Source organism: Anabas testudineus, chromosome 18 (assembly GCF_900324465.2).
Source record: "Anabas testudineus chromosome 18, fAnaTes1.2, whole genome shotgun sequence".
Taxonomy (NCBI): domain Eukaryota; kingdom Metazoa; phylum Chordata; class Actinopteri; order Anabantiformes; family Anabantidae; genus Anabas; species Anabas testudineus.
In genome coordinates this window covers 21274521-21287569 of record NC_046627.1, presented here as the reverse complement: position 1 = coordinate 21287569, position 13049 = coordinate 21274521, and the positions used below count along the sequence as shown (strand labels likewise).

General features: G+C 37.2%; 2 protein-coding genes across 3 annotated transcripts in view; both read right to left on the bottom strand.

Moving 5' to 3' along the window:
• LOC113157775 overlaps positions 1-8873 on the bottom strand; it is a 136948-nt gene extending 128075 nt beyond the window's left edge. The window contains exons 1-4 of the mRNA XM_033326554.1: positions 8648-8873; positions 7701-7809; positions 6990-7177; positions 5802-6074 (exon numbers count right to left, since the gene is read on the bottom strand). Of these exons, the coding sequence (XP_033182445.1) occupies positions 5802-6074; positions 6990-7177; positions 7701-7809; positions 8648-8873 (796 nt within the window). The remainder of the gene's footprint in view (positions 1-5801; positions 6075-6989; positions 7178-7700; positions 7810-8647) is intronic.
• The window catches only part of LOC113157408, a 98529-nt gene that overhangs the window by 76780 nt on the left and 8700 nt on the right, over positions 1-13049 (bottom strand). The window lies entirely within an intron of this gene.

Genomic DNA, 13049 nt, shown 5'->3' with positions numbered 1-13049 from the left:
ATTGATTCATAAAAGCATTAAACCAAGGTCTTTAAAATACAAAAAATTAAATCCTGGTCAAAGAAATATTCACACAGTATCTATTAATAATTTTTCAAATCAGAAGAAAAACTTAATGTATCTATTTAACATTGTCACAATATAATGGAAAAACAGTAAATGAACAGATGATTTGTACAAATTACAGTTGTTGGACGTTTAAACAGCACAAATGTAACAATAACTGAATTTAAAAGCTGCAAATCTTAAACACAGATGTTTTTTTTATTTTGATGTTGGCATCTATTGCAGTTACTTGTTGACACAGATCTCTATCAATCTGGAGGGAAAACAGAAGTTAAAGAAATGTAGAGTTATTCAAGATTAAAACTAATTTCTATCCACTTTCAACCAATTTCAATCTAATCTGTCACATAAATCATTACAAATAAATTCCAATATAAATTATTACCAAGAGATGATCCTGGTACTTCAGGATAAACATTTTCATATTCGGCTGAAAGACTTGATTCTCCTGTAAATAAAGTTCAAAATAAATGCGTATAAATTGTTTGACAGTCGATGCTCAGTTTACACTGGTAATACACTGATTTCTATTGTTTTAACCACCAGTGTTTAAGCAATAGAACAATAACATTCAATTAATAAAACATGTTCAGAAAAGTTATTTCTAATGTGTATACTGTACCATTTCCAGTGCCTTCAGAGCCTTTGATGGATTCATAAAACAAAGTTTCATCTACAAAAAAGTGATGAAATAAAAAAAGGTTAGCTTGTAACATATCATAAATATTAGACTGAGTTAATATTAAATCCTAAATTAAATCAGGATTAAAACTGACCATGAAGAAGAGAAGTATATGTTTTGGGTTGTGTTTCGCCCAGGTTGGTCATGTGACCTGTAGCAGAGCTCTGATTGGTTCTCTGAGACCTGGTGGACCCCAACACATGAGAAATAGATTAGACTGAATGAGGAACATGTAATGTACTGTTGTTCTGTTCACAATGAGAGAGGAGAGAGTTGTACCAACCTGATGAAGCAGGAACCTGTAGAAACACATTTGATATTATTTTATATTCTACTACATTTTGTACAACATGTAAAATTATTCTATTGTTGTTACAGTAAATAACAGAATATAATTCTCTGATTAACAATTTTGACTCTCATCAAATATAAGAAGTAAAACATTTCACCTTTTGACTTTCTGCAGCAACAAAGCAGCAGCAGGAGAAAAATCAGTAAAATGCCACAAACCAACCCAACGACCAGTGACACAGGAAATGAAGAGTTTTCAGTCGTAGACGTCACTGTAATAAATAACAAGTATTATTTCTGTGCAACCAGAGTGTTTTACAACAACAGAAAGTCAAAGTCACATCAAGTCTTAGTTTCAATACAAGACTTTCATCCAGGACAAAGACGATAAATGAAAAGACATTTAGCAACAACCTACACTGTATTTCAACTCACTCACTGCTACATGTACATGAATATTTAGACATAGAACAGAGTAAATCACCATAAAATACAACTCTAAACTTATTTCAATATGCATTTCTACAAAGTAACTGTTTACTGTTTGTGGTTTTCTGTTTCATTATGAACGCCTTAATGTATAAAACCATTTCTACTGCAAGAGACATATGGGTGTTAAAGCTGGAGGACTTGTTGTATTGTAAACACTAATAATGTTAAAATCAGCTGAAACTAATCCAACTTCTGATTCAGTGATGACTTTTCTACCTCACACTGTAAAACAGTTCAGAAGTTATTTCAATCATACTCACATTTTACTGCCATCCAGCTCTGTGGTGATGTTAATGTTCTAATCAACGAGTCTGTTTGAACTTCACATCTATAAAAACCTTGGTCTGACTTTAACACTGCAGAGATAATCAGCTCCACTCTGGTATCATTTTGGATGAGTTTGTCATTTTGATAGAAAAACACATTAGAAACAACATTTTCTCTCCTCAACTTGCAGCCGAGAGTCACAGATGTTCCCTCAGTCACAGGAAGGACAGGACTCACCAAGATAATGTCATCATCTGTAAATCAGTAAAGAACAGGAAGTTTCAGTCAAAGATCAGGAGACACAGGAGTTAAATTTGACTTTTTTTTCAATGATCACAATAAATGACACATTTTAATTTTATTTTATATGATTCATATAAAATGTAGCAGTGAGATGATGCAGATGGTTAAAATTACAACTTTGTTAAATGTTCAATATGTTTACACAGTAAGAAAAAGGATGTTGCTGGCAGGCCAGTGTGAAACCAGAACATAGACTGTAACTTCCTAGACTGAGTTTACAGGATAAAGAATCAAATGGTTTGTTTACTATTTGTCTCCTTAAAATATCAAAACCTCATATTACAAATATCAAATAATTCAGATACAAGATAAAAGTGATGAAAACTCACTGTGTCCAGTGATGTTGACTGAATTAGTGAACTGTCCTGATCCAGACTCACACCAGTACACTGCAGAACTGTTCAGTCCACTAATGTTACATGTTGATCCAGTCATCGTCCCCCAGTCAGAACAGAGGGACAGGTAACTGTCCTCAGGAAACCTCCTCACTCTCCACTCAGTAGAGTTTCCTTCACAGCTCAGAGACACAGAGTCAGAGGTGAAGTGTTGAACTCTGTCAGGACTCACAGTGAGAGACGCTGATGGAGGAAAATCTGAAACACAAAACATGTTGTACACACACATGTTGTGACTTATACAGAGCTAAACAAGAACTTCAAAAGATTTCTCATTTTTATTAATATCATAAGTCAACAGGATACCTGGAGATTTCTTCACCTTTACAAAGTTCATTACTTTGCTGACATAGATTTTACATGTTGGTCACAGACAAATAACTGGAAGATAAAGATGAAAAGAAAGGAACAAAGGAACAAACTGACCTCCAGACCAGACAAACGTTGGTTTGCTGTGTTCAGTGTAAAACACTGGTTCTCCTCTTCCAGCTCTACACACATATCCTGCTGTGTGTGTCTGTCCATGAACCATGTAAGAATCCTCTTCAGTGCCACTGTCACTACCAGGTAGCAGCTCATATCTGTAGAGTCTGTCTGACAGTTTGGGAACAGTCTTATACCAGTAAAACCTCCATCCTGCAGATGGATGTTCAACCTCACACCTCAGACTTACTGAGGCTCCAGGACTCAGCCAGGATGGAGACACAGTGAGGACAGACTGGGGTTTATCTGTTGGAAACAGGTTTGGACATGTTCTCAGTGTCTGTTTGTCTATTTGTATCTCTATATTTAAAAAACAGTATGTGATCTGATCTATCTGAAATATATTTATCACACAGACAATATTTGTTTTCACTAATTCTGAAAAGACCTTAATTGACAGATGAAATCTGATTTGACTTAGTGTCAGATACTCTCAGTGTGACAGCATCACTCAACCCTGTTGTTTCATGTTGAGCATTTTTCTTTCTGCCTTTACACCTGTAGTTTCCACTGTGGGATGAAGAAGCAGAACTAATCCTGAATTCATTTTGATTTGAAGGTTTGATGGAGCTGGTTGTTTCCCATTCATATTCCCACTCAGTGTCTCCTCCCTGAATCTCACATCTGACAGTGATCATCTCTCCATGGTAGATCTCAGACCAGTTGGGATTCAGAGTCACAACCACCCTGTTTGAGACTGTTACTGTTCAACAATTTACAAGAACAACAAAGATGTTAAATTGTATTCAGACAGATTTCTATTCTACATTGTGAGTTTCAAATCTTCTTGTCAAACTCACCCAGTGTGTTAATTCTTACTGACTGGCTGTACTGGGAGTAGTAAACTGGTTCTCCTCTTCCTCCTCTGCACCAGTACTGTCCTTCCTGTGAGACACTGATTTGTCCATTTGACTTGAAAACATCATCATGTCTGATCAGGAGTTCAGAGGATTGATCTCCTCTGTACCAGTAATATTTCCAACCAGATGATGGATTCACAGAGCAGCTCAGGGTCACACTGCCCCCTACTGGAATGACTCTGTAATCAGCACTGAGCTGTGGCTTTGGTTTCTCTCCTGTGGAGGTTTGAATAAATATAGAAAATATTTACTTACTGTTCCTGTGATTAAGTATTTCTATAAAAGACATCTACCATACATACCATACAGTACATCCTCTTATTTGACTATCAAATCTGAATGACCCTTTAAAGAAACTTTACATTCTAATAGTTCCCATTTTTCATTGCTTTACCTGTAACCTACAGCACAGGTCAATTTAAAAGTATTAGAAAATAATAAATAGAAATATAGTGATCCAAATGAGTGAAGTTAGATGTTAGGCTTGTTTTTTAAATAAATAAATTAAATAATTATTTTAATTATTTTAAAGTTAATTTAAAGATCAATCTACTGTCCAGCATCATGTGTTTTCTAACGTCAGTGAACTGTGGTCTCAAGAATGGGTTTGTTGTTCATTTCTTATTCTTTGTTATTTTGTTTGATCAGTTGAAAAATAAATCTGTACTTCTAACCTCAATTACTAATTAAATGTGCAAATCTTCCTGTGAGACAATATAAAAATCACAAATATCAAACTGACCTGATACAGTCAGTGTGATGGTTTTACTCCACTGTGTTGAAGAATAGGAGTCTCTTCTGTTTCTGCCCCTACACATGTAGTTTCCACTGCTGGACTCAGAAACACTGAGAGTCCAGTAATTAACATGTGTCTGATGTGAAGTTGACTGAGGTGTTTTCCATTCATAATCCCACTCAGTGTCTCCACCTCCCTGGATCTCACATCTGACAGTGATCTTCTCTCCCCTGAAGATCTGAGACCAGTCAGGTTGTAGAGTCACAGAGACAGAAATGGAAACTGACAGACACAAATAGAAATATTGAATTAACTCAATTAACTTGATTCGTGTAACATGTCCTGACAGATGTGTTGAAATATTAGAAACACAGGAACTAAACTCACCAGTTATCTCAACAGTGACCTCATCACTGTAAACAGTGTAGTAAACTGGTTTTCCTCTTCTTCCTCTGCATCTGTAGATTCCTCCTTGTGAGACTCTGATATCTCTGTTTTCTTCACCAACAACCTGAGCTTCATTAGAGTTTGAGGTTCGTCTGAACCAGTCATATTTCCAACCATCAGAGTCGTCCACAGAGCAGCTCAGTGTCACTCCGCCTCCTACTGGTATGATTGTTGGACCTGCTGTCACTTTGACTTTGGGTATAGCTGTTTTGATTTAAAATAATGAAATAAACAACATAAACCATGAAATGTGTAGATTTGAATCTAAATATGAAAACAACTTTCAGGTCCAGTCAGTTTTATTTTTCAATCAAATCTCACAGTTCACAGCATTTTTCTATAAGGGGATCTGCAAAACATACAAGACCCCCTGTGTTTAAACCATTTCCACATCACCCTGAATTCTTTACTTTTCTACAGTTTTGTATTTATTATTGTTTTTGTTTGGCTTTATTTCATTGAAGGCAAGAAATTATTAAATAAAACATTTGATTTAGAGGTTTGTTTTTTTTTCTTTTCCTCTTTTTAAAAAGTATTTCTTCAGATATTCTCCTCTGTATCTGACTCTGTACACTAAAGCACATACATCATGGTACAGTCATGTTGGATTACAGTGTCTAAGTTTTGGAACAGCTAACACCGTGTATTCTGAGAGAAAAGAAAAAACAAAATACAGTGGTTCACATTTAACTTGTACATATTCACACCTAGTTCAAATATATGAACAGAGCTTCAAAATAAAAGCTGCTGGTCATGATGATAAAACATTGATGACTCACCTGATACAGTTAAAGAGATGATGTTACTGTTTTTTATATAATTTGAGCTCCTGTGGAAACCAGAGCACTGGTATCGACCACTGTCAACTGTATATAGAGGATGTAATGTATGGACCTTTTGTGAATTGTACCAAACAAACTCTCGACCATCTTTATTCCATCTGTATTTCCAGTCAGTGTCTTTTCCTTCCTTCATGTCACATATGAAGGTCACAGACTCTCCAGTAAAAAAACTGGACCAGTTGGGCTCAACGGTCAAAACAGCATCTAAAACCAACAGAAACAAAAAAATAACTAAATATAAAGTATTACAGTACAAACTATTTTACTCTCAGAGAGAGATTAATCATAATTAATTTAAAATAATAATAAATAAAATGTACGTTTACCTTGAGCATGTCCAGAGGAGAAGATTGTGTTCAGCACTGAAATAAAGACTGAAACTTAGCACATCAAGAGGAAAACACAGCAAACAACTGGACTTTCATTAATGACTAAATGTAACAAATGATCAGTGGTAACAATCACATCAAACTGTATCTGATGATTTAACACAGTCGTCCTCTAAAGATCCTTCCTACAAAACAACCAAGCTGATAACAAGTGTGCTCTGTTCAAAGTGAACAAACCTCTGATCCTCTGTTCTCCTCACTACAACATTTTCTCTCATTTGTTCCATCAATCAGTGATTTACTCACAGAAAAACTGCAGCACACAGAGAAAAGTGTGTCCCATCCTCACATCCAACACTGACTCTGGGAGAAATTCTTCAAACTGCAGCAAATGAAGAGAAACTCTGTGAAAACACAAGTTACATTTCATTCTTCTCTCAACTTGTCTGTGTTTCTGAGTTTGACCACAGTGTACTTTAACATACTGACACTTCCTCTGCTCCACTGCAGACAGACACATAGTCATAGTTTGAATCTGACACAAAGATTAAATGATTGATTAAAACTTTAGATTTACAGTAAAAAAAACAGGTTAATATTAACTCAGTATGCCAATATTGAACTTAAGTGACATCCCAATCCTAATCCACAGGGTTGAATATGACGTCAGTCCACCCTTTGCAGCTATAACAGCTTCAACTCTTGTGGGAAGGCTGTTCATACCCCATAAACACAACGGATTGTGTTTATGGGTTTTTTTGACCATTATTCCAGAAGTGCATTTGTGAGGTCAAACACTGATGTTGGACGAGTCTCAGTCTCCGCTCCGCTTCATCCCAAAGGTGTTCTATCGGGTTGAGGTCAGGACTCTGTGTAGGCCAGTCAAGTTCATCCACACCAGACTCTGTCATCTGTGTCTTTATGGACCTTGCTTTGTGCACTGGTGCACAGTCATGTTGGAAGAGGAAGGGGGCCAGCTCCAAACTGTTGCCACAAAGTTAGGAGCATGGAATCGTCCAAAATATCTTGGTATGCTGAAGTATTCAGAGTTCCTTTCATTGGAACTAAGGGGCCAAGTCCAGCTCCTGAAAAACAACACCACACCATAAACCCCCCCTCCACCAAACTTTACACTTAGAACAATGCAGTCGGTCAGATACCGTTCTCCTGGCAACAGCCAACTCTTTCATCAGATTGCCAGATTGAGAAGCGCGATTCGTCACTCCAGGGAACCGTCTCCACTGCTTTACAGTCCAGTTGCGACATGCTTTACACCACTGCATCAGACGCTTTGCTTTGCACTTGGTGTTGTGTGGCTTGGATGCAGCTGCTCAACCATGAAAACTCATTCCATGAAGCTCTCTGCACACTGTTCTTGAGCAAATGTGAAGGTCACATGAAGTTTGGACGTCTGTAGCCACTGACTTTGCAGAAAGTTGGCGACCTCTTCGCACTATGTGCCTCAGCATCCGCTGACCCCGCTCCGTCAGTTTAGGTGGCCTATCACTTTGTGGCTGAGTTGTTGTCGTTCCCAAATGCTTCTACGTTCTTATGATACAGCTGAAACTTGACTATGGAGGAATTTTCACGACTGGATTTGTTGTACAGGTGGCATCCTATCACAGATCCACGCCAGAACTCACTGAGTTCCTGAGAGCGACTTATTCTTTCACAAATGTTTGTAAAAACAGTCTGCATGCCGAGGTGCTGCACCTGATTCTGATTATTTAAATGGGTGGGCGAATACTTCTGGCAATATAGTGTATGTACATGTAGTAAACTAAGCAGTCCAGTAGAGTGTTACCACAGTCCTCCAAACTAAGAAACTGGACAAACTCCTGACTCTCTGCTCTTCTTATTAATATTTTCCTTCAATTGTATCATTCAAACAGAGAAAGTTGTGTACTCACAGAATATCTTCAGCATCCAGAGCAAGTATCACATCGTCACATTTAGTACTGACTCTGTGTTTCTGAGAACTCTGTTCACTTTGAATCAGGAGAAAACTGAAAAGAGAGAACTGTGTGAAAAAGACGTCACTTGTCAAACGGACATGTCTGTATTTAGTTTGACCACAGAAAATGTGTGAAAACAGGTTCACACTTCCTGCTCAACTACTATTAATATGAACTGTGTTTCAAAGGAAAAAAGAGACAGAGAGAATATTAAAGAATTAAATAAAACAAACATTAAATCAGATAAAACTGTGGTATTATAGACAATAAGTCATGTTATACTGTGTAGTGTCCACTGTCCTTATACAAATGTAACAAACAAACAAACAGTATCTTAGCTGTTCCTAAGACTGCACTATATGACTACTTCCTACATTCTCTGTTTGTCCACCACTACTATGTCCAGTTTGTTAGTCATTACCAGTTTCTCAGTCTGTATCTGGAAGTCCCACAGGATCTTAGCTTGGTCATTCTCAACCACCTTAGTTTCCATTTTGACCTTGGACTTCCAGATTATACTCGGCACAGATGTTCCTGTACACTATGTCAGCCACTTGGTTACGGCGTTCCATGTCCACCCTGTCTGCTAGCATCTTGCACCCTGCTGTTAGGTGCTGGATTGTTGCAGGGGCCTCTTCACACAGTCTGCACATAGGGTCTTCCCTGGTGTGATAGACCTCAGCCTCTATTGATCTCATACTTAGAGCTTGTTCCTGTGCTGCCATGATGAGTGTCTCTGTGCTGTCCTTCAATCCAGCTTTGTCCAGCCACTGGTAGGATTTTCCAATATGCACTGAGCTAAACTCACTTTCATTATTGATCATAGACAAATAAAAATAATCCAAAGACCTGGTTATTCATGTCCCACTTTAAATCAACAGGATTTAGATTTCTGATTGTCTGACTGCAGGTTTGTCTGTTTCTCACCATCTCAGCCACGACGTTATGAAGCAGAGAGAAGGTTCAGAAGCCAGGATAAGGTGTTTACAGACCACAGTATCATGGTTTCTAAGTCTAAGTCTATGTACCTCCAGGTTTGTCAGATCCCGGTTTCATGTCTGGGCTTCAGTTTGTTGTTTTCTTCCACTTTTCCAGTAGCTTTGTTACCACTCAAACCACTTGCTGAGGACGTCTGGGACCCATTTGAACTCACCTATTTTATCGAGTAAATGCTAATGCTTCCCTGATAAGGATGTCACAGGAAAATAATATTATTAATTATTAATTATATAATTAATTACTAATTATATCAGTACAGGAAGTGGTGATTGTTTAGATGAGGCTACAGAATCTGATCACTTCATCCTTGAGTGAGTTTGTGGCAAATGTGAAAAACAAAGATTCCCTCAAAGTTTTTCTGACACATCCCATCCAGAACAAGAATTGGATACACGTAAGGTCACTGTGACCTTTGACCTTTAGCCATCAAAACTAAAACATCTCATCATCAGTCCAAGTGGACAGTTCTGGCAAGGTCAAGGTAAGTACGAACTTGACCTTTGACCTTGGGCCACAAAAATAAATTCAATTCATCAGTCTTTTTGCCTAATTTGAAGGAATTTCCTGCACGTGTTCATTAGATATGGAGTTCAAAGAATCAGGAGGCTGTACAGATGGACAGACTACCTGAAAACATGACACCTCCAGCTCTGACTATCACTGACATAAAAAGTGCAGAATGCAGCAGGTTTGTTATCTATAGTAAAATCACCTTGTAGAAAACAATACAATTCATGCTGTGCTGTGTCTTTTTGTGTCGTTTTATAACTATGTAAAGAATCAGGAGCATGTCCCAGATGAATGTAGAAGCAGTGTTGTCTACTGTGTAATGACTGATTCAAAGAATGGACGTATTAGTTTGTTGGTGTTTGAACATTTTGCAAACAAAATGAGTCATTTGATCATTTCCTGTTTCAACCTGTGTGGTAAATGTGTGAATGTGAAGTCAGAGTGGACACTGGTGCTACAACCACCCATAACTGTGTTTATATTTTTGTTTTGACCATCTCCAACAACCACCACTTCCTGTATTGATGACATATATTCCTGTAATGTCTTTGTCAGAGACGCATGAGGACGCATTAGCGTTTACTCTACAAACTTATGATCCAATCACCCAAAACACATCTTAATACCAGGTGTAAACAGGATGAGAGAGAAAACATAGCAACAATAAACAAAAACAACACTACAAAATAAACTGGGACAGATATACACAGCAGAAGAATTAGAGAGCAGCTGAAAGACTCATGAAACAACTGAGGTTGTTGCAGATTGACATCAACTCAATACCTCCGGGACTGAACGGGACTAGTTTGTGACGTTTGAAATGAAAAGACCAAATGTCTTGTTGCTCTGAACAGTTCACAGAACAACAATCTGTCTTTTGTCAAGCTTGATACTGTCAGAGGGAAAAGACTGTTGGATGTGTTTAGTACATGAAGCAATTAAAAACAAACAACTTACTACTGGAAATATGTGTAAAAAGGTAAAAATACAAATACAAAATACATAGTTACATACTGTACATATATGAGCAGGATATGTAGTAGATCAAACTACATATATACAGTAAACGTGTGTGAAAAAGCTTCTCTCTGCACCGTCACCTCTGTCCTACTGTACAACTAAATGATCATTTAGCTGCTGTTTGGAACATCCAGCAATCTGTGCTTTGTGCTGAAATAACAGAATATGTACATCATAATCTTATGAGCATGTGTGATGATGTGTTCTGTTGTGTCATCTATTAACACATTACAGGACAAACTACTGAGCATGTTGTCATGTTTTCTAGCAGAGATGCTCACAGTGGTTTTATTAAATACTGTCAATCATTTGTCTTTGGTTTGTTTTCCTTACAGGCCTGATAAAAAACACAGAAACAACATGGAGTTATCAGAGATGGAACCATGCTTTCTGACATTATTATGATTTGTAACTCGTTTAACTATTTATCAAATAAATCATCATCATAAGCTACACGGCAGCATTTTTACCAAAAGATGTTCCAGGTTTGACTTGAGTACAAACAGGTTCATCTGTCACTGCCGCAGAAGATTTTCCTGTGAACAGAAGTGATTTGATTTAAATATTTGTTTGTAATTTAATAATTAACTATGATAACATACTGAACTGACAGGTAGTCAGATATTTATCACCAATATGTTTTTACTAAATTAACATGCATTAACAAAAAAGCCAGTACGAAATACAAAAGATTTACAGTAGTTAATTACATAAAACTACTATTTTACATATTCATTTCACTGTGTCAAAGATGGTTGTTGGACAGCTGCTACAGATAAATACAAACTTTGCCAACTTTTGTTTTTCTTGGCTTTTCCTTTTTTATCTCTGTTGATCTGGGCATACACCAGACTGTCTTCTGAAACAGAAACAATGTGTTAGCATGTTAGCATTCTCAAACAACCTAGAACGAGTTTAGCTAGTAACTGAAGCTGGTTACTGGTAATCCAGTAGACATGCAGTGAAAGATTAATCTGATTCCTCCTCTGCCCTGAGCTGATTTTGAAATCATGTTTTCACAGATTTTAACTATATGAAGACAGAAAAGCTGCTTCCTGATCACTTTCCTTTCTGTCTCCCTTTTTTTACAGTTCTCCACAAACTGTTAATTAAAAACTAATACAGTGTTTTTGTGACTCAATACAGTTTATAAATATATGTCTGCTGTTCACATTATTCTTCTGCATCTATGCTGCGCGTAGGACTGGAGCTATTTGGTAAACGTGGTCAGTGACACACAAGCAGAATACACATGTAAAATGGACTTACCACATAAATCATGGTCCCAGCGGTAGCTTTATGATTGTCCAGTATCAGTATAAACTCAGTAGCTGAACCTCAAGAAGTGGTCTATCCAAGCAGGCAATGTCATAAATACTACAGCTGACCCAGAGAATCATTTTGTCAGTGTCATTTCACCTAGCTAGCTGAACTGTGTTAAATACTCTTCTATATACTATCGTAGTCACTATCCGGGTGTTTATTAAGTGCTTATATTATTAATACATAATTTTATATTTCTTCTCTATAAATGCTACATTTCCTATTGTTACCTGTAGATTCTGTTTCAACAGCAGAACTTAATGATTTTCTTTCTTGAAGTAGCAATATACGTATCATGACACCTTTCTGTCAAAATGAGATTGATGGGTCTGATAAGACTCACAAGTCTGCCCCCGGAAGTGACGCCAGAAGTCCCGCCCCCATAATTATATATTAATTTTACATAATTAATAACATATGCCCTTCATGAATGACAGCTCATCTTTTCATCTGTCACTATTCACTTTTTTTGATTAATGGGGGTTTAATTTGCTTCAATAGACCCTATAACATATGGGTTAAAGTGTGAGTAATAAAACCAATTATTTTATAGGTCAAGACACTTTTCGAGTTTACTCTATGTGTCACTTGCACGGCACAGTGATCTATTCTTAAACTCATACATGTTGCGCTTACCTTGACAATGAGTCCATTAAACAAAAAAGTAGTGTAATGTTTTGCCTCCCCCGGCCTCGAGTCTCGAATCCTCATCAGGTACAACAGTCAAACGGACACGTCCAAATATCTCGCAAGTCCAGTCATGACTCCTTATCAGGCGTGTCCAAACAGCCGCCAGGTGGCCGTCTCACTTTGAGTGCATAAGGCCCCTAGCCCACATAAAACACGGATGGCAGCAGCTCAGGTATTGTTAACGCGCAGCCATAACACTGACTCTGAAAGTCATTTTTTGTAATAACTCAATTTATAAACTTTTCTGTGTAGCTTCAAGAGCAATAACTATTTTAGGTGTGTTCATTTTGTTAAATGTTTTTCGTGTAATCTTCATAATTTTTTCTTACACCAGGATTCTCATAATATGTTATCATAGT